At 49.5% G+C, this 25962-nt stretch overlaps 1 protein-coding gene across 1 annotated transcript; it reads left to right on the forward strand.

The window, feature by feature from the left end:
• The first annotated feature begins 356 nt into the window (after nucleotides 1-356).
• Nucleotides 357-20477, forward strand: IFNLR1 (interferon lambda receptor 1). The gene is made up of 8 exons (XM_072828451.1): nucleotides 357-381; nucleotides 1043-1156; nucleotides 4485-4608; nucleotides 10287-10471; nucleotides 12722-12864; nucleotides 14591-14750; nucleotides 15295-15428; nucleotides 16557-20477. The coding sequence occupies exons 1-8, from the start codon at nucleotides 357-359 to the stop codon at nucleotides 17331-17333; spliced, it is 1662 nt and encodes a 553-aa protein (XP_072684552.1). The 3' UTR covers nucleotides 17334-20477.
• The last annotated feature ends 5485 nt before the right edge of the window (nucleotides 20478-25962 follow it).

Genomic DNA, 25962 nt, shown 5'->3' on the forward strand with positions numbered 1-25962 from the left:
AAAAACTTAGAAACTAAACATGAGCAGAGGGCAGCCTGGGTGGCTCAGCTGTTTAGCACCACCTTCAGCCCAGGGCATGATCCTGGAGACCCCGGGATTGAGTCCCGCATCGGGCTCCCTGCATGGAGCCTGCTTCTCCCTCTGCCTGTGCCTCTGCCTGTGTCTCTGCCTCTCTCTCTCTCTCTCTCTCTCTCTCTGTGTCTCTCATGAATAAATAAATAAAATCTTTAAAAAAAAAAGAATTATAAAAAATAAATAAATAAATAAATAAATAAATAAATAAATAAATAAATAAGAGCAGAAAGAAGCAACTTAAATATGACATATATCTCCTCACCACCCAGAGACTAACAACCATGAACATACTGGTGTACATCCCGGGTCTGTAACCCATGCCTATGGACACACAGGTTCTTGTTTTGTTTTGTTTTTTAACGGAGCCATATTTTGCAACTTGCTTTTCTGCTACGGTGCAAACATCCTGGAGGCATTACAACTGCTCAGGTGACTGGTATCATATCCAGAGGCTTTGGTGTCTGGGTGTCGCAGGCACCAGCTTTCCCCCAGAACAAGCCTGTTAGCTCTGGAGGCTGTCACTCCCCGCGTGAAGTGTGCACAGGATAATAGGACCGACCTGCCAGATTTTCAGGGGGATTAAGGCAGATAACGCGTGGGCAGTGCTTGGCTTAGTACCTGGTACTTCACAGGCCCCGACCCCGCCGGGGTGCTGTTAAGCTGGCCCTGAGCTCAGTTCTGCAGGTGCTGAGCGTCCCACGTTGGAATTCCTAGCTGGTTGGTGGGGACACGCAGTTTGCCCTCCCCGCACCCCCCCTTAGGCGGCCTGACCGATCCCGGGGCGGGGGAGGGGGGCGCGGGCGGCGGCGGGGCGGCCCCGGGGAAAGCCCGCGGCGGGGCGGGGCGGGGCGGGGGCGGGGCCGGGGCGGGCCGGGGGCGGGGCCGGGGCGGGGCGGGCCGGGGGCGGGGGCGGGGCCTCCCTCCGGCCTCCCATTGGCTGCGGCGGCCGCGGGCTGCGGGCCGGGAGCTGGGGGCGCGGGAGGTGGGCCCTGGCGGCGCCGGGCGCGCGGCGCGGGAGCCGGCCTGGCGGGGGTCTGGGCGGTGGCCCCCCTGCTGCTGTGCCTGCTGCAGTCGGCGCTCGGTAAGCGCGGGGGGCGGCCGGGGCGGGCGGGGGCGGGGGGCCGGGGCGCCGATCCCGGCCCGCGGAGCTCCCGGGAGGGGGGAGCCCGCCGAGCTGGTGCGCCCGTCCCGGGCCCACCCACCACCCTTGTCTTCCAAGCTGGGACTTGGGACGAAGCAGACCCGAGTCCCTGACAGTTCCTTTTTTCCGGACGAAACTGAGCCAGTTTCCTGATGCCAGGTCGACGGACCGGGGCCGCCTAGACAGCAGCCGCGCTGTTCCATCAAGGGCTGTTTAAGTTTCCTAAAAGCACTGCCCCCTGCGCTAATGGGACCCTGGGTCCTCGCTGCGGGGAGGGCAGCCCGCAGCCCTTCCCGGGGCCACGGTTTCAGAGGCGCCCCCCAGACCGAGGGGAACTGCTCCAGCTTCCCCGGGCGCTGCCTTTACTCCGCCAGTCCAGCTGCTTCTCTGGGCTCCCACTGGTCAATAAGGTGGCAGGGTGCAAAATACCCCGGCCGGGACCCAAGCACCAAACCCGAGCCAACCCGAGTCCCAATATTGCCCCTAGTCTTAGGCTAACAATTTCAGAGCAAGAGGATTGGGCATAATCTAATACTAATATTAAAAGCCAACGTTTCTTGAGCAACTTCTTTGTGCTGGACACCACTCTGTCCTATGGAAGAGGGAAAGCCCAAAGGTTCTAGAGAGGCAAGTACTATTTTCTCCCATTTCAGATGGGGAAACTGAGGCTCTGAGCAATCAGGGGAATTGCTAAGAAGGAAAACGCAGGTGGGATGTGTGGAAGAGAAGACGGACGCTGAAGCAAGCGTGGCCAGCTTTGGCCGTGGGGTGGGCAGCTGGAGAGAGACCATCCATCCACCTAGGTCAGCTCAGGGGGTGCCTCTGGACTGTACCTCCAAAGCAGTAGCTGTTTTTGCAGCTGGTGAGGGATAGTGTGCCTGTGTCTATGTGGCGGGTGGGGGGATCCTCTGTCCCCCGTTTCACTGTCAAACTCAATAGTTTGCTGTCTGGATGTAGCTACCCTTTAATCTGAGGAATATTTAATACACCCGACACAAATGGTGTTGTGGGATGATTTAGGGTGCAGGGCAGCCGAATCCAGGTTCAAATCTTGGTTCACACACAAACTGGCTGTGTAGCCTCAGGCAAATCACTTACCATCTGTCTCTGAGTCCAGGGCCCCTCCACGGAGGGGGAATGGCACCTTTTTCATAGGGTGGTGTGTCCTGAGGACCGAATGAGGTTTTGTGTATCAAATGCCAAACCAGTGCCTCCCACCCTTTGAAGGCTGGATAGATGGTAGTTACCATCTACTACTCTAGCTGCTGTTTCTCCAGTGTGGCCGACTTCAGACTCTGGACGTGTCCTGCCACCAGATACCGTCTAAGCTATCGTATAAGATACCTTGTAGGACAGACTTTGGCCTCACTGCTCACCTGCTAGAAAGCTGGGAACAATGACAGCATCTGCACCCCAGTGATCCAGTTCCAAGTAGGGATCACAAGATGAGGTGGGAGCAGCCACTCATATTTGAGCTAAAAGGTCAAGGGTAGGGAACTGTGCTGAGAGCCATCAGTAGACCTGCCCCTCCCCCATGCCACTCTGTAACCTGTATGGATTTCCATTAGGGCCGTGTGACACTTTAGGGAGCTGAATTCTCTTGGGACCAGCAGGAATGGAATTATATTCCTCTTTGAAACTTCCGGTGTGCAGTGGTCAACAGATGTCATTGGCCTATAGTGGTTCATAGATGTTGGAAGAATAAAGCTGAAAAGTCCCCCTGAGAACTTCCAGGAGGAAGTGTGGGTCAGGAGCTCAGAATTTGCAGTTGGCTAGGCCTGCATTTGAATTCTGATTCTACAAGTTATTACCTGAAAAGTCCTCTGTTTCCCTCATCCGTAATGTGGTGATCACAGTTAGGACCTACCTCCTAGGGATGTGGGGAGGATTGAAAGAAAATGCAACAGTGTGCTTAGCATAGCTCCTGGCATATAGTTAGGACGCAATACACGTTAGCTGCTATCATCATCCTCATCATCACCGTCACCCCTCACCACCACTTCTTAGAGACTCGCTGAGGAAAGTGACATTTGGATCAAGTCTTTAAAAGATTAGCTGGTTAAAAAAAAAAAAAAAAAAAAAGATTGGATGGCAAAGATGAGGCAGGCAAAGACCCCTGGGTTCAAAGTCTCCCAAGAGTGGGCAGCCCCGGTGGCGCAGCTGTTTGGTTTGGCTATAGCTGGGGATCCTGCTGGGGGAGGTTGACAAGATGGCCTGTCATGTACCTCAGTAAGGAGCGTGGACTTTATTCTAAGTTCCAGGGAAGGACACCGAACTGGGGAGAAGTGTCATCAGGTGTATATGTCAGAAGACAAGGGTTAGCGGTGAAGTAGAAGGGGAAGTAGAAGCTAGTTAAGGGAAAGTGTCCCTGAGAGAGTGACATCAGAGCAGAGATGTGAAGGAAGCAAAGGAGTGAGCCGGGTAGAGATCCAGGGAGGCGACAGTCTAGACAGAGGGCACAGCTCGTGGAAAAGCCTAGAGCTGGAGGTAGAGTGTGTCTGGGATGTTCTAGGAATAGCAGGAAGGCCAGTGTGGCTGGAGAGCAGGGGCCAGGGGGAGAGCAGTGGGAGGGATTAGGTAGGCCTTGGGGGGATTATAAAGACTTTGGATATAACCTTGAATGAAGTGAAAGCCATTAGAGGGCTTAAAGCAGAGGAGCAACATGATCTGACTTTCATTTTCACCCTTGCTGCTGTGTGCAGAATGGACTGAAGGGGCAAGGTTGGAAGCAGGGAGACCAATTGGGAGGCCTTTGGAATAATCCAGTTTATCACAATAATTCATTCATTCAACACATGTTTATGGTGCATCTACTCTGTGCCAGGGACCATGGCAGGCAAGCTCCCGGACATGGCTAAGAACAGAATTTAGTGTCTGCTCCTGAGACCCTTAGCGCTGTTCCCTCCTAGAGTCTAGCAAACCCAGCAGATGGTTCCTGTTGGGAGGAGTTCTACTGAAACCCTCAGGTGCCTGAGTGGGCAGGAGCTTCCTGTTGTGGTACAAATGGGCCACTGAGACTGGGTTGGGGCGGTGAGGCGTGGGGGAGAAGGGACTGCATACAGGCCGTCAGTGGCACGACTGTGACTGGAATCCTGACCCTGGGTTCCCCGCCTACAGCATGTCACCTGTGCTTTAGCTACCCCAGAGGACTCCTGCTTCTCAAACCCAGTGAACACCTGATTGCCCACCACGCCACTCCTTGGCTCCAATGGCCCATGTCAAGACCAGCCAGCAGCTCCAGGCTTCAAGACCTCTTTCTCTCCCACAGGGAAGCCCTGTCTGGCCCCTCCCCAGAACGTGACACTGCTCTCCCGGAACTTCAGTGTGTACCTGACTTGGCTCCCGGGGCCTGGCTACTCCCAGAATGTGACCTATTTTGTGGCCTATCAGAGGTAGAGGGGAGCCTCCAATCTGGGGACTGAAGAGGTGGGCAGAGGCTGGAGGGGCTTGGCTGGGACAGCTGCCCTGGGCATGGTCAGCTTCCTGGTTCTATGTCCCATGGGAGGCAGCACATGGCAGGTGCTTGGAGAGCACCCTTTTAAAGGTCTGGAGGTGGGAAGGATGTAATCAGGAGGGCGGTACACAGGTGCTGGGTCTGCCGGGGCTCAGGAGATCTTTGAGAAGAGTCCAACAGGGCTCAAGTAGAGCTACAGGGCCCAGTGGTGGAATTCCTCAGGGCTTGGATGAGGGGCTTGGGACGGTTCCAGCTGACAAGGGAGAGCATATCTCCTGCAGAGCCTGTGGTAGGCACTGCTAGAGGATCGCCCTGTTCCCTACAAAGCCCCGGGGTCCTTCTCAACCCCAGCGGTCCAGGCCACCACTATGAAACCAGAGAAATCTGAAAGTGGAAGCACATTTGCCATCTTTGCACATAAATGGGAATCATTTGAGGTTCTCTAATGGGCCAGTCAGGTGATGAAAGCAGATAGTCAAGAGGACCATCTAGGATTGGCGAGGAGGAAGAGGAAGCAGGCAGGGGACGTAAGTGCCATGTGCACAGGGCCCACCTATGCCAGGCTGAGTCCTAACATCTTGCGTGACTGTTTCACTTCTGCCTCCCTGTATAGCCAGGCAGGTGCTACATTTCCCCTATGTTATTTTTTTAAAGATTTTATTTATTTTATTAGAGGGAGAGAGTGTGAGCAGGGGGAGGAACAGAGGGACTGTTGAGCCTGACACAGGGCTCCCTCTCACGACCCTGAGATCATGACCTGAGTCGACATCAAGAGTCAGATGCTTCATCGGCTAAGCCACCCAGGTGCCCCTGTACTTCCCCCATTTTAGAGGCAAGGAACCTGAGCTCAGAGAGGTGCCACGATTTGCCAAGGAAACCAGGGACTGAACCAGGAGAAAAACCACCATCTGCCTGGTGCCAAAGCTTATGTGCTTCCTGTTCTGTCATGTTCCCTCCTGTCGAATCCAGATGTGAGCGATGGGGGCCTACTTTGGAAGAGCACAGATTGCAAGCGAGCTTTCAGCAGAAAAAACTGTACAGAAATGTATCAGGAGGCAGAAAATACCTAATGTGTACTGTGTGCCGTGTGTCAGGCACTGTGTCCACACAGACTTCTTTATTCTCACACAGCCCTGTGAGGAGGGATGAAGCACCTGCCCTCTGCAGGGCGGAAAATGGAGACACCAAGAGTGTATTTTGCTAGAAGTCACACAGCTGGGGATAGTGGAGCCGGGATAAATTGATTAAAATCAAAAGTCCATCCTCCAGACCTTTTATGATATTGTACTTCTCTTTTACACTTTTTAAGCACCCGTGAGGATTCTAAAATGATGATATTCTAATTTTTTTTTCATTTATTAGGTAGAATTATTTTATCTTTATTTTTTTAAGATTTATTTATTTATTTATTCATAGAGACACAGAGAGAGAGAGAGAGGCAGAGGGAGAAGCAGGCTCCATGCAGAGAGCCTTGACGTGGGACTCGATCCAGGGTCTCCAGGACCACGCCTTGGGCTGCAGGCGGTGCTAAACCGCTGCGCCACCGGGGCTGCCCTAGGTAGAATTATTTTTACAAAAAGATGCTTCCTCTCTTGTAGTATTTGCTATTCAGTAGTATTATTCAGATAGGCAAAGAATTAAGAATTTTTTAAAAAATTTTAATTGATGAGAGTAACAGAGAGAGAGGCAGAGACATAGGCAGAGGGAAAAGCAGGCTCCCCACGGGGAGCACCATATGGGATTTTATTCCAGGACCCCAGGATCACGACCTGAGCCAAAGGCAGACGCTCAACCACTGAGCCACCCAGGCGCCCTTCAATAGGCGAGAGCCTGGAAGCATATCACTGAGGCTGAGGAAAGTTCTTGCAGCATTTCAGAAACCCCAGGGTTGTTGTCAATTGGCTTGAGCAGTTTATTCAATAGATAACTCTAATCCCACCTCTGTTCCTGGCTTCTGCTGAGATGACTGATGAAGTCCATGAGTCCATTCGTGACCTCCTTATCAAATGATTTCCTAGCCACACCCTTGGTGTTCCATCTAGAACTTGCTTTCTTATTTGTTTGCCATTTGCATAGGCTGAGCTTTTTCCAGTTATGGTTACTTTTTTGTCCAACCACCCTTTCTATGTGCTTCTCTCCTGTCTCCTTTTACCATAAACAGTAAGGAGAAACCAGGTCACATCTTCAGGTCACATCACATCTTTACATCTTTGCCTAGAAATCTCTTCCTTGCCTAGAAAATGAGCCAAGTTCATCAATTTTAACTTCTGTTTCCTACTACAGACCAAAACAATTCAGGCAAGTTCTTTGTCACTTCATAATAAGGATCACCTTTCCCCCAGTTTCCGGTAAGACATACTTCCTTTGCATACGAGTTCTTCCCAGAAGCACCTTTGACTCCGTATTCCTACCAACAGTCTCCTCAAGGCACTCTGGCATTTCTAGAGTTAGAAAGAAAAGCATAATTATCAAAGTTGCAAAGTTGCAAACTGCATATGCAGTTTCCAAAGCATATTTGGGCCAAATATGCACCCAAAAATTCTTCCCACCTCTAGCCATTCCCTAGTTGCAAAGCCACTTCCCCATTTTAAGCTATTTTTTAGCATCCCATGTGTGGTACCAAAATCTGTATTAGTCTGCTAAGGTTACCATGACGAAATACCGTAGCCTGGGGACTTAAACAACAGACATGTATTTCTCACAGTTCTGGAGGCTAGAAGCCCAATATCAAGGCATCAGCAGGTTTGCTTTCTCCTGAGGCCTCTCTCCTTGGCTTGTAAGTGGCCACCTTCTCTCTGTGTCTTCACATGGCCTTTTCTCTGTGTGAGAGCATGCCTAGTATCCCTTCCCCTTCTTTAAAGAATATAAATCCTATTGGTTTAGGGCCCCACCCTCGTGACTGCATTTGATCTTAATTACCTCTTTAAAGACCCTATCGCCAAGGGCCTAGACTGCCATATGGGGGGTTTGGGCTTCAGCATATGAATTTGGGGGGAATACAGTTTAGTCCATAATGCCAAATAAACTGGATTCCATCAGATTTAAAACTTTTACTCTTAAAAAAAAGGCTGAAGAAAATGAAAGAGCCAGCTACTGAGAAAAAACAATATTCACAATATATACACAGGAAAGACTAGTATCCAAAATAGATAAAGAACTCCTGAATCTCAATAATAAGATAGATCACCCAAAAAGACTTGAATAATTGTTTCGCAAAGGAAGATATTCGAATGGCCAAAGAGCACATAAAAAGATGTTCAACAGCCTTAGTCATCAGGGAATGCAAATCAAAGCTACAGTGAAATACTACCACACACCAACTAGAATGGTTAAAATTAAAGGGACTGATAATACTAAGTGTTGATAAGCATGTAGAGTAACCAGAACTCTTGTGCGCCGTTGGTGGGAATGTATGGTCACTTTGGAAAGCAGCTTGACAGTTTTCTTGTTGAGTTTCACCTTCAGTTAGCAAATCTCCCAGATTCTACTCCTAAAGCTTTATTTAGGAGAAATGAAAACATATATCGATACAAAGACTTATACGTGAACATCCATACCAGTTTAATTCATAATAGCCCTGAAATATACTGAATTGTACACCTCTATACTCATATGCTGCAGCCCTAACCCCCTATACAACTATTTGGAGATGGGAATCTTAAAGCAATTAAGATTAAACACTGCCATTAGGGTGGGGCTCTAAGCCAGTAGGACTATGTGCTAATATTTTTGTTAATATTTCGTTGATGGTTCATGTGTGACTCAACTAGTGCATTTCTATTTATGTTCATTAGACCAACTTTGATAATTATGTTTTTCTTTCAGTGTGTTTTACATACTTCCTGATGATTTTTCTTTGTTCAGTCATCAATTACTGAGTGAAGTGTATTAAAAACTTTTCATGATTGTGGATTTTCTGCTTCTTCCTATAATTTCGTCTATTTTTGCTGTATAGAGTATATTTAGCAAGCACATATAAGGGAGAGTTTTTATATCTGCCTGATAAATGGAATAATTTCTCATTACGTGGTGATTCTTCTCATCTTTAGTATTTCTTTGAAGTCTGTATTTTGTCTTACATTCATATAACTACACCAGGGTTTTTTTATGTTTTGTTTTGTTTTGTTTTGTTTTGTTAGTGTTTCCATACTATAGCTCCATCAAGAAACAAAACAGAGGAGTTCTTTCCAAAAATCTGTTCTTTTTGCCTATGCCATCTCACCCTCCTCCATTCACATACCTCTCGGTCCCTAAACCCAGGAGTAGCTGTCAGTCCTCCTCTCCTCACGTTTCATATCCAATCCATGAGCAGGTCCTACCAGCTTTACCTCCAAAATATATCCCCCGCCTAGCCCCTTCTCTCCATCCTCACCTCTCTTCTCCCTTAGACCACTGCTGCAGCCTCCCAGCTGCTTTATCAGAGTAATCATTTTTCTTTCAAGATTTATTTATTTATTTGAGAGAGAGAGCGTGCATGCTCAAGAGCCAATGGGGGAGGGGCAGAGGGGGAGAGAGAGGAAGAGAATCTCAAGCAGACCCCCTACTTAGCACAGAGCCAAAACGGGGTTCAATCTCACAACCCTGAGATCGTGACCTGGGCAGAAACCAAAAGTCTGATACTCAACCAACTGAGCCACCCAGGTGCCCCAAGAGTGATCTTTTAAAAAATAGAAATTAGGCCCCTTCAGTACCCCTAGTCAAAACCTTCCACTAGGAATAAAATCAAGCTCCTTAACAAGATGGGGAGTCCCCAACTACTCTGCCCACCCACTCCTCTACCCACCTCTTCAGCCTGTCCATACCTCTCCCTACCTCCTTCCCCCTTGTCCACTGGCCTACAGCTATGCTGGCCACCTTACTGTCTTCTGGACAGGCCAAGGTCCTTCCCACTGCAGGGCTTCCGCTTTTGCCATTCCTTCCCCCAGGCCTACATACACCTGGCTTCCTTGCCATCAAGACCTTTCCTGGCTTTCCAGAGCCTCCTTTTGGAAAGCGGTCCTCCCACATTCCCCATTACCACTGCACTTACCCGCTCCTGGGTTGACCTCATGGATGTGATGATTGTCTTTCTCTGCCACTACCCCCGCCTCCCACCGCCAGCCACCAGAATGTAGGCTCCAAGGGCAGGACCTATCAGACGTTCCCAGTTCCCCAAGAACAATGTCTAGTGTGCAAGTCCCTTTTTTGAATCCCGGTGTTCTCAGAAGGTTGGTGTCACAGACCTGTGTGTCCCCTCTGACAGCCACACGGCATCCAGTAGGATGCCTGGCACACACCGGGTAACCCGAAAGGCCTGAATGAAGAATGTGGGATGTGGTTGCTATAACTAGTAGTAGCAGCCACCACGTGGCCCCCGGGAGGCAGGAGGATGAGGAGGCTGACCTGCTGAGAACCAGAGCTAGTGAGGGGCAGAGCCAGGATCCTGCCACCTGCTTCTCTGCAGAGCCTGAGCTCCTAATTAGACTGTTCTCATTCTGTCCCAGCCCATGGCTGGTTGATAGGATGGATGAACGGGTGGACAGTCAGGTGGATGGAGGGACAAGGGACCCCATGTTCACTAAACTCCCTCCCCCCAGAGGCAGTCCACAGCCCAAGCTCCCCTGTCTCCTCCCTCAGCGCTCCGACCCCTAGAAGGTGGCGAAAAGTGAAGAAGTGTGCGGGAACCAAAGAGCTGGCGTGTTCTTTGATGTGCCTGGAGAAACAAGACCTATACAACAAGTTCAAGGGGCGTGTGTGGGCGGTTTCTCCCAGCGCCAGATCCCCCTCTGTGGAGTCCAAGTACTTGGATTACCTTTTTGAAGGTGAGTGTGTGGCTACGGGACCTGGTGGGAGACTCCCTGTGCAGGATCTTGGCCCAGTGGCATTGCAGTCCCAGCCACTGGCTTCCACTTCCCCAAGGCAGAGGGCAGCCTCGGGTAGCCTGGCTTTGTGGCAGGGAGTCAGGGGGCTTCTGCTGGGCCACCAATTCTGTTTGTACCTCCTCCTGGTGATGTTCTTTATCTTCTATCGAGCACAACCTTAGTCGTGAGCTATATGAGGCATTTTAGAGATTTATTCCTATTTTTTACGTTCAAATTCTCTTTAAGAAACAATTTTTTTAAATCCCAGTTTTGAAAGTAATTTTCGGGCAGAGAAGGAGATAAGAATAGAGAGGAAATCATCCCCCATGTGTACCACGTTCAGAAATCACCAGTGTTAACACTGAGCCAGTCAAGCCCTTTTCTCTTCCCAGAATATTTTATTCCTAATCCTAACGACAAACCTGTGGGGTTCGTTTTCATCAACCCATTTTTTAAAAAAAATAAACAAAGTAAGACTCACAAAAGTTAAGGAACTTGCCAGGATACACAGCTAATAAGGGATGGAGATGGAATGTGAATCTGGAGGGTTTTGGTTTTTTTCTTTTTTAAAGATTTTATTTATTCATGAGAGACACAGAGACAGAGGAAGAGACATAGGCAGAGGGAGGAGCAGGGCCCCCGCCGGGAGCCTGACATGAGACTCCATCCCAGGACTCCAGGATCACGCCCTGAGCTGAAGGCAGACGCTCAACCACTGAGCCACCTAGGGGTCCTGAATCTGGAGCTTTCTAATGTTGGTCATGGTACTGGACCAGACCAAGTGTGATGTGGGGTGGTAAGAAGGAGAGGATAAATACTCAGAAAATAGCATCATGGAGCTGAGATCTGTAACTTGCTGCCCAGTCTTCTCAAAATATTTGAGAGCAAAATAAAGTTTGGATAGAGAGGAGGACAGGCCTGAATGAAATGGGGCAGGGGCAGGGAGCAATAATAGGAAGGAAGAAGAGCTGACTTGGGTAGAAGAGGCTGGCTGGCCGGCTGGCTGGATGAGAAGGGGGAAAAGGATGGATGGGTAAGAAGAAAGGCAGCATGGGGGGTGTGCAGGAGTACATGGCAGAGAGGGCAAAGAAGAAGGCTCTGTGGGAAAGCATGCTAACTAGAAAGGGAGCATGTGTGGACCGGAAGACAGAGGGAAAGGCAGATGGACCGATCTGTGGGTGGATAGAAGGTGGGGAAGAGAGAAAAGATGGAAGGGCAGGAGGAAAGGGGAGACAAAGGAGGAAGGGAGGAAGGAAGGAGGACTAGAGGGAATGATGTATGGAAAGTAAAGGAGGATGGATGGATGGATGGATGGATGGGGAGGATGGAGGGCAGGCTTGGCTAAACTAAAGGCAGGAAGACAGTATGCAGGAACAGGAAGAAAGGATGGGTGGCAAGGAAGGAGCGTTGTTTGGAAAGAAAGGAAGGATGGGCAGGCAGGCTAGAAGCACGACGGATGAGCCAATAGTTGGGGGACAGGAAGAAGAGATTAGGGTAGAAGGAAAGACACAGTGGAGAGGTTACTTCTTTTATTGTGTTTGCCGCTGCCTCCCTAAAGCTCTCCTGACTTCCCGCAGCGCACCCCAAGCCAGGATGAGCCTTCCTGCCTCTTTCTGCCCTGGGCTGGAGCTCTGGCCATTTGCTCTCTTTGGTAGTTTGCATATTTCATTGCCCCCCAATTTCCTCCAGCTCCTGGAGGTCAAGATCCCCGTTCCTGCCAGCTGCCTGCCCAGGGCTTAATGTGTAATCTGTGTCCACTGGACTCTGACCTGCAGAACTGGGAAATCATGTGTCCGTGTTGCTTTAAGGCACCCCGCTGTGGGGATGTGTCAGCAGCCGCAGGAGGCTGACCCAGGTGGGCAGGATTCTGAGAGATCAGTGTATGTGAAGGGCACGCAGGTGCAAGGGGCAGCAGGAGGAAAGGCGGGTGAGCTGGGAGCCCAGCCTGTTCATTCCTCTCTAAGCCTCAGTTTGTCCCTCTGTAGGATGAGAATAGGTATCTCCCTTCCAGGGTCACTGCAGAGCTTAAATAAAATGGCCTTAAGGCTCTTGATGCATAGTAGGTGCTTAACAAGCCCTAGAGCCACTTTTCCCTTTCCGGGAGCGCTCTCTGGGCTGGGGGTAAGGGCGGGGGCAGGGGTCTGGGGGAGGGGCAGGCCTGCCTACAGGCAGGAGGATGGATGCTGACAGGTCCTGTTCTGTTTCTGCCAGTGGAGCCAGCCCCTCCCACCCTGGTTGTCACTCGGACAGAGGAGATCCTGAGCATCAATGCCACGTACCAGCTGCCCCACTGCATGCCCCCACCAGATCTGAAGTATGAGGTGGATTTCTGGAAGGAAGGAATCAAGAACAAAGTAAGAAGTGCCTTTCCTACCCCCAGGCTGGACCTCCCTCTCCCACTGCCCCACCAAACCCCAGTGCCTCTCACCCTCCCTGCCTACTTTCTACACACTTCCAGGAAGCCCTCTCCGCATGCCTCTCTCTCCTAGCAATCACCCCCTGACTCTGTACAGTACAATTGGCCTGTGGCCTTCTCCACCTAAGAAGCCAAGTATAGAACATGCTGCCCCTGCACATTATAGGTGGGAACAGCACACTTGTTTTCTACCCAATATATATGTTTTTAAATCATGAAACCCTTTTTGTCCAGTGAAATCTGATTGAAGTATTATAGGCTCTAGGAGGCCTGCTTGCCGAGCCACTGGATTCATTACCAAAAAAACCAGAAAACACAGGTACGTTCTAGGAAAAAAAACTAAAAGTGCCCAGAGACCACAAATATCCACTTTCAGATTTATTTCTCACGTACGCAGGTGTGTGTGTGTGTGTGTGTGTGTGTGTGTGTGTATTGATTGATGGCAGAGGTTGTCATTTTCTGTAAAGGGCCAGATAGCAAATATTTTCTTACTTTGAGAGTCATGTGGTCTGTCACAGCTAGTGCATCTGCTGTGACACTCTGCATCTAACACACGAAAGGAGCCACAGACAAGGGTCAGTGAACGGGCATAGCTGTGTTCCAGGGAAATGCCATGTGCAAAAAAAAAGTGGCAGGCCAGATTTGACCCATGGGCTATAGTTTACTGACCCCTGTTCTTACTCATTCTTGCTTTCACTGAACCAACTAACATTCACATTCCCGACTGCCTGCATCTGTAGTCTGGATTCTAGAGCTTCTTCTGACATGGTCCCTGCCTCCGAGAACATCACAAACACCCTAGACCAGCGCGGTCCAATAGAAATGTAATGTGAGCCACAGGTGTAATTTTAAATGCTCCTCATTAAATTAAGTAAAAGAAACAAGTTGATTTAATTTTAATAATATATTTTGTTTCATCCAATAAAATGTTATCATTTCAGTATGTGAATAACATAAAAGTTATTGGCATGTTTTGCATTCTTTTTTCACTTAGTCTTTGAATTTCTTATTTTTTTTAAAGATTTTATTTATTCATGAGAGACACACAGAGGCAGAGACACAGGCAGAGGGAGAAGCAGGTGCCCTGCAGAGAACCTGATGCAGGGCTCCATCCTGGGACCCTGGGATCGTGCCCTGAGCCGAAGGCAGACGCTCAACCCCTGAGCCACCCAGGTGTCCCTTTTCACTTAGTCTTTGAAAGCCAGTGTATATTTTATACTCACAGCACATCTCATTTTGGACTGGTCACGCTTCAAGTGTTAGTAGCCACATGTGGGCAGTGGCTACTGGACTGGGCAGGCAGCCCTAGGGTTTTCTGGGTCTGTAATGACTGAATGATGCTCCCTACCCCCAAATACATCAGGAAGCCCTGAGGGCAGGAATCCTGAGCAATCTGCCCTTCAGAATGGGGACCCGGAGGTCCTCGGGGGCACACACAAGGGTGACCCTGAATAGCAGAGCTGCCTCTGAGCACAGACCATCGCTACTTCAAGACTCAGTGGAAAAGAAGGTAGATAATGTAGGGGAAGTGCTCCCTTAATGCTTAAACTGTAATGCAGGGAAAGATGTGGAGATCACAGCAGCAGCCTATGGACCCCACCATGTCCTGGCTCCATAGAGCCAATCCCCACAGCAGGTCTGCCCACCTCTGTCTCTCCAAACAGACGCAATTTCCAGCCACCCCCCGTGGCCAGCCAGTCCAGATCCCCCTGCAGCCAGCCATCAGCGGACACTACTGCCTCCGTGCCAGAACCATCTACACTTTCGGCGATCCTAAATACAGCGAGTTCTCCAAGCCTACCTGCTTCTTCCTGGGGGCCCCAGGTGAGTGCCAAGTGATACAGAAGTGAGGACATCCCCCCTCCTTGGTCCCCAAGGGCATAGTATCTCCATCATATGGTGGTTAAGGGCATGAATCTAGAGATAGACTCGCCTCGATTAAAATCCCAGCTCCACGCACTCACTGTGTCTTTGGGTAACCTGCATAGCCTCTCTGAATCTTGGTTTCCATAGTCTGTAGGATGGCTTTACTCTTCTGAGGATTACATGGGACAATGCACGTGAAGCTGGCGCACATATGCAGTTGATAAATGGGAGCCATGGTCATTGTTTCTGCAGTTTTGGGGGGAGGGTTAGATTTATTTATTTCAGAGAGAGAGAGAGCTCACGAGCAGGGGTGGGACGAGGGACAGAAAATCATTCAAGCAGACTCCACCCTGAGTGCAGAGCCCCGGTGACTTGGGGACTCGGGGCTCAATCCCATGACCCTGAGATCCCTACCCGAGCCTGAATCAAGAGTCAGAGGCTCAACTTCCCTGAGCCAGCCAGGCGCCCCATGTTGCTGTAGTTCCTATTTTTCCTTCCCTAGGAACCAGCTGGGCATTCCTGGGGCTGCTACCACTTCTGCTTCCACTGTTGTTGGTCATTGCCATCGGCCACGTGTTCTGGAAGAGCCTCACAGCGAACCCCTGGTTTCAGCGGGCAAAGATGCCGTTGGCCCTGGTATGGCAGGTCTGGGCGTGTGCAACAGATGGGGAAGGTTTTTGAAGAATAAGGAAATGGGGCTGGACTTAGACATGGGTCAGATAGAGTATCACGATAGTCCAGACTGCAGACGTCTCCTATCTTCATGCCTACATTTCCATCCTGAATAATTCATTCCTTTGGCCCCAAATCCAAATGGCAATTATACCCGGGAGGGAGAAGTGCCTTAAGGCCCCTTAGGGATATAACTTCATCTCTGCTGTGGATTTGTCAGGTGCCAGGAGCAGAGCCCCCATCCTTGGGACTCCCAGAAGGGGGATAGGGGAGAGGGTAGGGCCAAAAGGGAAATCTTCGAAGGATCCCAACTTCAAAAATCTTCGAAGGATCCCAATTCACAGCCTAACCAAGGGTATGTCTTGCCCAGGCTGACTCTGGAACCTCCTCACTTGTCTGCTGGCTCACTCCCTTAGAAACCGGGGCAGGAGGAAGCCTGGTGAGGCCAGATGTGTCCAACTTGTTCAGATTAGGGCCTGGCCAGGGCGGCTGGGCTGTAAGTGAGGTTCAGTGGGCACTTGGGTCAGGATGGCTTTGAGGATGGATTCTGAGAATCTGCTACACAGGAGTAGGTTTGAAGTCCCTAGCTCTGGGACCTGTAGGGAAATCCCAACTGAACTACATCCTCTGTGTTAGACATTTCTGTACCCTGCCCCACCCTTCCGCCTACCCATTACATGCAAAGTCACCACACAACTCCCAGCAGCCAGCACCTGCCTCCGGGGGGCTTCCTCTGGCCTCTGGTGTCCACTCTGCCCATGCATGTGGCTGGGTGCAAGTGCCGGGGACCTAGTATCACCGCCACCCTCTCCACCCCTCACTGGATGGTGCCCTGAGGTGTGTGGGCTGCACTGGCGCCCTGAGCCCCCGGCAGGGTTAGGCCCCAGCTGCCCTTGGGGGTAACTTGCCTCTAGACACTCTCTATTGGTGGCTCTCCCCAACCCCCTGAATTTTCCCTTACTGGTGTTTCCTGGGATCATTTTCCAAAAGAACTACTTACATTTGAATCCTTATCTCAGAGTCCATTGCCAGGGGAACCTATGCTTCAGGAAAGCCTGAATGTTCTGTTCTTTTCTCCTCTCCCCAAATCAGGACTTTTCTGGATACAGACACCCCGTGGCAACCTTTCAGCCCAGTGGCCCTGAGTACCTGGATATCTTGGTCCTCTGTCCCCAAAAGGAACTGACCAGAAGGGTCTGGCCAAGCCCTGGAGTCAGGACCCCAGTCATTTTCCAGGCAGGATATGAGAAGAACAGTACTGAAGAGGAGAAGGAGGATGAGGAGGACACAGATGACTGTGTCAGCTTCCAGCCCTACCTGGAACCACCCCCCTTCCTAGGGCAGGAGCACCAGATCCCAAGGCATTCTGAGGCAGGCAGCACCTGGAGTGCTCCCGTCCAGGTCGAAGACTCCTCTGCTACAGATGCTTCAGACAGAAGCTGGGCCAGCACTGGGGGCTCTTCCTCCTGGGATGAGCCTGGGTCCTCTTGCTATTTGGCCAAGAAGACACCGGGCCAAGGGCCAAGTGGGGATGGGTGTCAGGAGCCTCTCTCTCTGCTCGAATTCTCCAACGACATGAGTTTCCTGGAAGATCCCCTGAAAGATGACCTCTCCTTCTGGGCCAACTGGGGCTTTTCATCACCAGGGCTGAATATAGTCCCTGGGGAGCCCCCAGTTTCTCTTCACACACTGACCTTTTGCTGGGACAGCTGCCCTGAAGAGGAAGAGGAGGAAGAGGAGGAGGAAGAAATAGAAGGAGGAAGAGAGCAATCAAAAGTTGAGGATGACAGTACTGGCAATTGGGGCGCCAGGAGCCTACAGAAGAGTGAGGTCAGAGGTGAGACACTGGGGCATTACATGGCCAGGTGAGCTGTTCCCCAGCTTCCCTCCAAGACTGGTGCCACTGAGCTTTCCTAGGACCCAAGACACCACCAAGATGAGAGCCTGGAAGCATATCACTGAGGCTGAGGAAAGTTCTTGCAGCATTTCAGAAAACCCAGGCTTGTTGTCAATTGGCTTGAGCAGTAAGAAACCACCCCATCCTTTTTTGACTCACCAGCTCTGGGCTGAGCTCCAAGAAGGGTGGAGACAAGAATAAGCTGAAGACAGAGGTAGATTGGGTGTCGCAACCACCCTACTGCCTTCGGGGTGGCAGGCCAGTTAGAAAAATCATCCCTGGACAACATGTAACAGGTGAAGTCAGGTCACGGTGGACACCAAGGGCTAACCCCGCGAGGGGCCATCTGGATCTGGGGGGAGGAAGTATCAACTCCATCAGCGTCAGGCCTCTTTCTAGCATCTGCTGAGCACCCTCCCCCAGGTCTCGGCCTCCTGGTTCATGAGTCCTTCAGGGTGCGCCCCAGCGAAGACAAATCTAGTAAGCAGAGGATGTTGAAGAGGAAGGGAAAGAGTAGTCGTCATTCAAATCCCAGCCTCTGACTCACGGAATTACATCGCTTTTATTATCAGACGACCTGGGTTCAAATCCCAGCTCTGCCACTGACCAGTCATGTGACTTTGAGTAAGCCACCTTCCTTCACTGCGCCTGGGCTTTCTCACCTGCAGTAGAGGATCCCAAAAGAGAGGTGTGTAGCATGGTGTGTGTCACAACACTGGGACTCTCCGCGTGATGGCTGGCAGGGCTCTCCATCCTCCCAGGCTCTGAGAAGACTGCTGGGCATCTCCCACCTGTGACCCCTAAGCTCTGAGTGATCCGCATTCGCCTTTCAGTTGGCCTCACCTCTCATCTACCTCTTGCCTTCTACCCTCACTGCCTCTCTCCTCCTGGTTGGGAAACTGCACTCTCAGAAGCCAGAGCCCAGCCAAGAGGGACCCTGACCTCTCTCCCCTTTCCAAAAAAGGAAGGAACCAGGTGATCCACCTTCCAGCGGTCAGATTTGTTAGGGTCTGGGGTAGCAACCTGGCAGGGAATTAGACTCCTGGGCCTGTGATCCCTGTTTTAGACAGCACTTTAGACTCTTTGATTATAAAGAAGTCCCATTTTCCCTTCTAGTTGTGAGAAGCCAATGTCTTCTGGCAGTAAGTATGTTAAAGGTGGGGAGAAGCAGTAAAGTATCCCCCAAACTGAGAAGGCACTTTGTGACTGGAAAATGAAGCAGGCCACTGCATACAGTTTACACAGAGTTTTATTCAGGGTAACTCATTGACGGGGGGATTGGCAGAGGATAATCCATGCAGCGCCATAGTTACTCTCTGCAAAATCCAGGGCCTCGATCCACAGGTTTAATAGAGCCAGGGGACACACCGAAGGGCATTGTAGTGAGATCAGAGAGCTCACACACACCTCAGAGGACTTGAATGCACCTTGTTGACCCCTAACCTTTCATTACCCCACCTGTGCAGCAGGAAGGGGAAAGAGTATGTTATCTCTAAGAGTTTCGTGGGAGGCCAAAACAAGCCTTCCCCCATCCCAGCCCTGGTGGGCATTTCTAAGGTATGTATATTGATCTCCAAGGGCCCAAAACACATGGCCCCAAGGTCATGGAGCGAACATGAACAAGACGGAGGGCCAAAGATGGAGTTGGTATTGTCAGTGCTCCTACAAGGTGACTCTCCTTACCTGGGGGGTGGTGATGGGTGTTCTCAAACAACTGCTTTGTTAACCTATACCCACCAGTGTACGGGCGAGCAGAGCTGAGTTTTAACCCATAGGGGCTGAGATTCTTGTCCTTTTGTGGCTGGGATCTGAACAATCAGGTTCTGGGACCTGGGCCCTGCCATTTTAATTGCCAGCACTTACATTTCTCCATTTGTGAAGAGAGCATTTTTGTAGCCATTTCCCCAGAAAGCTGTGTTGTTTTGAAGGCAACATGAAGATATACCATTAGATGAAAGATCTGGAACAGGGTGACTGCTCCAGGGGTTCTCAAGCCGTGTCCCCAAACAGTCTGGGGTTTCACAGAGTAAGTCTCAATTACAGGGGGAAGCGTGGGCTGTAGGATCCCCCACTTCAACCAGAGTGGCCTCCCTGAGCCCTGATGCTTCCCATGACCTTCCACGTGAGGCTGTGCTTAGGAGGCTCCACTGCTAAAGACGTCAGCAAACCATGTTTTTAAATTAAATACCTGTCTTTTCGTTTCGAACAAAGAAATATTGACTCCCTATATATGTCGCTATGGAGGAGATCCTTGGTCTCCAGCCAGCTGAGCCAACCCCTGTGTCCATGGCCATGTCAACACAGTGCCGAGTTCTCAGCTAGGATTGCCAAGGAGCATAAAGCTGGCAGGAGGCCTTCAGCCCTGCTGGGACCCACGCATCCATGCATGGGCACACGTACACACGTGCATTTCCACAGGAGCTGAGGCCTGTCTACATCCCTAAGCACAGAGGAGCAAAAACAGTGAACACTGAAGCCTGGCATCGGGGAAGCCTATGGCTCAGGCCAGTTCCCAGGAAAATACCCAGACCCACGCTGAGGTTCTCTCTGGGACCAGCTGAACTGCTTCAGGGAAGTAATTTTGAAAAATGAAAAGCTATAGTCACAATTGTCTAGGCCTACATGAAGGAACCCCTTTATCTCTTTTCTAAACCCTTGTTTCGTTTTGTTTTTTTAAGCCTGGTTCTTTTTTATAAGCATTATTTTCAAAGTTTTCATTACTGAAAGAGGCTGAGCTCTTTTAGTAATCCTCAGTGCCAGCTCTTTGATCATCATTAAGTCATTAATAAAAAGCCAGGGAAGCATTAGGAAAAAGCATGATATTCAATATAATAATTTGTCAGGCGAGCTCAGGACCTGTTTACAGAACCCTCTTACGCACACGGTGGCCGGTGGAAAAGTGCGCAGCATGAGCTCCAGAGCCAGCTTGAAGGATGTGAGGGTGATGCCCTAAGCTAAGGAATTAGCCCACTGAGACTATGCATTGTTCTTAGGCACTTGCTTCCATTTCTAATTTTGTTCTATGTTGATATTATATTTAAATAATTTTCTAATGATCTTGGATATCTACCCTAAATTGTTCTAAATAAAAAGCTCTATTTTTGGAGAAAACAGGATTGCATGGAAGTGTGTGCACTCATTTCTTAAAGGCTCCTCACCATTCATTCAGCTGTTAGACCACAAGGATTTTGGGGTTGGGTGCCTAGCAGCAGACCCAGAAATGGGAATGCCGCAGTGCTGTGATCCCAGAAAGCACCAACAGGGGAGTGGGAAGCCAGGCAGGAAGGGAAGGCAGCCATCCAGGTACATAATCAAACATGTCACTGCTCTGGGGCTCAGTCCCCCTGGAGGCTCAGCACATGGGACTCTCCAGACTTCCAGTGATTCATTCTCCCAGGACCACCTGGTAACTCACCAGCACGGTGCCTGCCGATCGTCATCATTACTGGGACCAGGGCAGGTGCTAGACTCAAGATGAGCTGACCCAACAGTCCCTTTCTGTGGAATTCAGAAGTCTTGGCTGCCTGGGCCTAGAACAAGGACGTTCTAACCTGCTGTGGCCCCATTTCCCTCGCCAAGGAGCAGGAAGGCACAGCGTGCAGAAGAAACAAGAATGAGGCAGCCAGGTGAGCTGCCCTGATGAGAAGTGATAAATCTTGGCTCCTGTCCATTCCTGAGGCCCAGCTACAGCCCTGCCCCCGGCTTCCCAGCATCGTAGTTTTAAATCATCTTCCCAGGCTGCCTTATTTCTTGTAACCAAATATCCTCACTGATTCACAAAGAGACTGTGCACATTACAGCTTGTGGTCACTTTGGAGCATCTGACCCTTGAATGGATGTGCAGTAGGTCCTTTCCAGAAAGCAGGGCAGAGTTTCATCTCCAAGAGATCCCGATCACCTCCCACCCTGCCCTCCGATGCCAGGTTGCCTTTGGAGCGTCTCTTGGCCTGTTTGCTGCCCACCTTCTGGACAGTGGAGGGTTGGCAGGGCTGCTAGATTGCACAGGTCCTTGGAGCTGGGAGAGGGCAGGTTAGGGTGCTCTGTTGCATCTGGAGAACTCCTTTAGGGAAGGGAGTGTTTTCCTCCTGGCACCAGCACCTGGCAGAGGGTGGAAGCTTGATATTAGATAAATTAATGAAGGAATGAACAAATGAATTGATCTAGGAACTGGAGTTCATGAGGGGCTGGCTATGGCTGAGTCACATATAAGGCAGCCAGAGATCTTGCATTAGATGGCACCATCCCAAGTCCCAAATTCCTGTCACAAGTGAATGATGGTCCTTCCTCAGCCCAAGGGGGGGCAATCTGTGCCACTCGGTGAGTGAAATGGCGTGGAACGGGTCAGAAGTGGGAGACAAGAAAGTATCTTCACTCCCTGACCATAACTTCTGCTTTCCCATCAGTTAGGACTTAGGACTTGATCGATGGCTATTTGCTTCTAGCTTCTTTGAGCTCATTCACTGTGTATACAAAGTGAGACTAACGTGATAAGAGTTTCTGGGTTAAAAAGAAAGAAAGAAAGAAAGAAAGAAAGAAAGAAAGAAAGAAAGAAAGAAAGAAAGAAAGAAAGAAAGAAAGAAAGAAAGAAAGAAAGAAAGAAAGAAAGAAAGAAAGAAAGAAAGAAAGAAAGAAAGAAAGAAAGAAAGAAAGAAAGAAAGAAAGAAAGAAAGAAAGAAAGAAAGAAAGAAAAGGCCAGAGACTATATCTAAATGAATGAGTCAGTTCCATGAGTTCATTACTCAAGAGATACTGGTTGGCTCCAGGACCTATTCCAGGACATGCAGCCCCACCCCTTGGCACATGATGGTACGGAATGCAGAGGTTCAATAGCTTTTTATACATTATCAAGAGTTTTTTCCCCCTGACTGCCTCTCTAAGTGGGTTAGGAGGAGAAGGTGAGAATCTCAAGGTAAGAGTACACCCTGTCTTGGTGAGAAAAAAACATCAGCAGGTGTTGGGAGGCCCCGCTCCAGGTATCCATGCCTCCAAGATGAGTCCCATCCATTTTTGCAAAGCATATCCCACCCCACGGTAAGCCTCAGCTTCTCTGGGCACTATGTAGATATCTCAGCAGCCAGATTCTAATAGGGGCTCAGATTCCCTGCACCCTAATTCCTATCTCTGAGCTCCAGGCCCTGTCATGGAATGCGCCCCCTCCAAATAACTTGAATCCAGCCACCATGCTTAATCTGTATGATGCAATGCCCTCACTTCTATCCCTTGGAATTTGGCTTCAGAAACTACAGGCAACTCAGACTTCTTAAGAGAACACTTATCACTTCCACCATCTCCACACCCAGACACCCAGGATGGGTTTTGGCAAAGGTTTTTAAAAGACCTCCTTGGTCTTTTGTTCCTCATTTTGTAACAGGAAACTCCCCTAGAGCTTCTCCTCAGAAACTGTCTAGAGACCTAGGTATGTTTAATCCTCCCAACACCACTGAGAAGAAGATTCTCACTTTCCTTTTGCTGATGAGAAAGCTGAGGGTCAGAGATTAAGTAAGCCACCTGTACACCTCAGGTTCAGGGGCAGAGCTGGGATTTGAACCTGGGTCTGTCTCCCCAAAGCCCACATTCTGTTCACTTCCTGGTTCCCAGGTCACATATGAAACTGGACCCCCCAATTCTAGCACAAGACACAGATCTCCTTAATGCTTTTGTGAAGAAGCATGGTCTTTTAAGCATGTAAGAAGCTTCAGGAATTCCTTACCCTGAGAGAGAGCTGAAATTATAAGTCAGAGTCAATAAACGCTGAGCTGCACTGTGCTTGTGTCACCCATCGTAGCCAGGAAGGGAATTCTGGGAAGTCAGGGGAGGTTTCCAGCCCCAGAGTGACACAGAAGCGGAGACTGCTCTAACTCCAAGGCCCTTAGGGGTCTTCTAGACCAAGCCTCTTTTACAAACAGAGAAACAGGCTTAGAAAGGAGACAAGACTCACCAAGGTCACCTGGAGTCAGGTGCAGGTTTGGGTCCAGACCCAGGCTCCCGACCCAGAACACTAAAGTCAATGTCCCTGACTGGCAGCCCAGGCTTAGAGCCAGGTTTTCCAAAGTGAGTCTGATTCTCAGTCTCTTCTCTAAGAATAGGCTGGGGGGTGAGTTGCCGGGGCTTGGTTCCTTGCTCTTCGTGTCCATGAATGATCAGGGGCCCCTTTCAGGCTCTCTCACTGCTGAGTTATCAACCCAGGGGACTCTCCCCTCCCCCAGCACACACCCCACTGCCTTCTGGTGTTCTTGCTTCTGCAAAACAGGTTGTGGCATCCCTGGGTGTTGAAAGAAGGCACAGAAGCAGGTCACATTCCTGAGTATTTGTCATTTTAGGATGTGCTTTTTTTCCTACAGCTTAGGGTTTCTTCTCCGCTCCCCACCACACACCAATATTGAAGCCCTGGCCAGCTCCCCCCAGCAGACTCAACCATTCAGCAAATATTACCGGGTACTTGCTCTCTTCCAGATCATGGTAGATGCTGAGATATCAAGGAGACCAAATTACACCTTTTGGCCCCTTAGTCAGTAGCAGGGGGGAACAGACCCAGTGGGTGAGATTCAGGAGGCCAGGGGAGCACAGAACTGGGGCTTCTGACCAAGCCTAGATAGAGGCTCACACAAGGAAGGCTTCCTAGAGGAAGTGAGCTTGAGAAGAGGTCTGAAGAATGAACAGGAATTAGATAGGAAAAAGGGGATGGAAAGTGGATAGAAAGTTTGGACAAAGGCTCACAGTCAAGGTGATGCAAGGTGCTTTGGAGAAATTTATCAGAAAGCAAACAAATGCATTTTTCTGGCAATCTAAACCAGAGAGACTCAGCAGGGGGAGTCTGCAGCTATATAAGTCAATTCAATGTTGGACAGTTGCCCTATATTCAGCCACCAGCAGGGTATGGAGAAATACAAGGGGTGCTCTTTGCACTCAGAATGTTTTCTCTCTCCCTGGGGAGACAAGAACCTTTGAATTTTAAAGACCAGAGAATGGAGTTATTATGGAACATCTAGCAGTGGTCACAGCCATTTACTGGGCACCCCCAGCAACCAAGAGCAGCCCATCCTAAAGTCAACCACACTATCATACTGAGAGCTATTTCCTTAAATCAAAAGAATTTGCCTCCTTAATATGTGTCCCCACTGCCCCCTGTTTTTTCTCCATGCAACAGGTTAGGGTTAGGGTTAGGGTTTTTCAAAGATGGTGCTCCTGCCTCACCTTGCCCTCTCCCCAGTCTGTCCCTTCTAGTCTTAAACAGGAGCACACCTGAAGAATAATACTGGATAATGCCAATGTCAGAATCAGAGCCCTAGAAGGATCTTTATTTATTATTTATTTATTTATTTATTTATTTATTTATTTATTTTCCTAGAAGGATCTTTAAAGTGAACCTGTGATGAGCTGAAGTTGTTATGAGCATCTTGCAAGACAGGAAATCATTTCAGAGGGCTTTGAAGAAGTCTGGAGAAGGGAGAGGAAATGGAATTGCAGGAGGTCGGTACAGCCTTGACAAAGGCACCTCCTTACTGCCTTCTTGTTTTGTTCAGTACCTTGCTTTTCCTTAATATAAAATAATGTTTTGCCTATAAGAACTTTAGAAAATGCAGATGAGCAAAGGAAAGAAAGTAAAAACCGCCTATAATTCTACTACCACCCAGAGATAATTCCATTGATATTTTCACATTATAATCATATCATTTAAGACTTTTTTCCTTCTATATGCGTATGTGGATTTTTTAAAAGATTTTATTTATTTATTTGAGAGAGAGAGCATGAGCAGGAGAAGTGGGAGGGGCAGAGGGAGAGGGAGAAGTAGGCTTCCCGCTGAGCAGGGAGCCCATCTCGGGGCTCCATCCCAGGACCCCAGGATCATGACCTGAGCCAAAGGCAGACGCTTAATCAACTGAGTCACCCAGGCGCCCCCATATGTATGTGTGTTTTAACCAGACTTGGACTGTACATAGTATATGTCATGCTTCTTCTCATTTGACATAATATGGGGGATCTTTGGCCGCCAAATATTTTCTCCAGCACATTCAAATGCAAGGCTGTGCTCATCTTGCATTGGGTAGACATACCATTATTCAGCTAGCCAACCCTCTGTTGTTAGACACGGAGGCTCGTCCTTTTTTTTTTTTTTTTTCCTATTTACTATTAGAAATGAAGTCTAAATGTTCCCACATTCCTATAGTTTTTTTAAATTACATGACTGGCACAAGCCATACCCTAATTCCCCCAAAGCACAGCTCCATTTTGGTTGTTTGGTCAAACAAACTTCACCAAAGACTCACAGCTGATAGAAAGAAAACAATTACAACACAGAAAAGAAAAACTGAAATGCAGATTGCTGGATATCACAGTCTACTACATCCAAACACCATAGGCTTCTGGATGCATCTATAGGCTGCTTAGGGACCAGTTCTGCATGGATCTCAGCCTGCTGCTGTGTGGTGGGAGCCAGCCAAACTCTTCCCAGGGGCACAGATCTCGGATCATGTCCGACCTAACCAGAGTCCAGGCCCTTTCAACCTCCCTGAGGCCCAGTAAGAAGGAGAAAATCATTTCCTAACCACCCGTCCCAGTGAACTTCCCATTAATCCCTGTGGATACAGCTCTAGATGGCAG

Source organism: Canis lupus, chromosome 5 (assembly GCF_048164855.1).
Source record: "Canis lupus baileyi chromosome 5, mCanLup2.hap1, whole genome shotgun sequence".
Lineage (NCBI taxonomy): Eukaryota > Metazoa > Chordata > Mammalia > Carnivora > Canidae > Canis > Canis lupus.

Bases quoted from the DNA above. Each gene is read 5' to 3' on its own strand.
- IFNLR1 (XM_072828451.1), top strand. From the start codon at position 357: ATGAACATACTGGTGTACATCCCGG. The intron at 4,609-10,286 runs GTAGAGGGGAGC...CTCCTCCCTCAG, and splicing joins TATTTTGTGGCCTATCAGAG to CGCTCCGACCCCTAGAAGGT. The intron at 10,472-12,721 runs GTGAGTGTGTGG...TGTTTCTGCCAG, and splicing joins CTTGGATTACCTTTTTGAAG to TGGAGCCAGCCCCTCCCACC.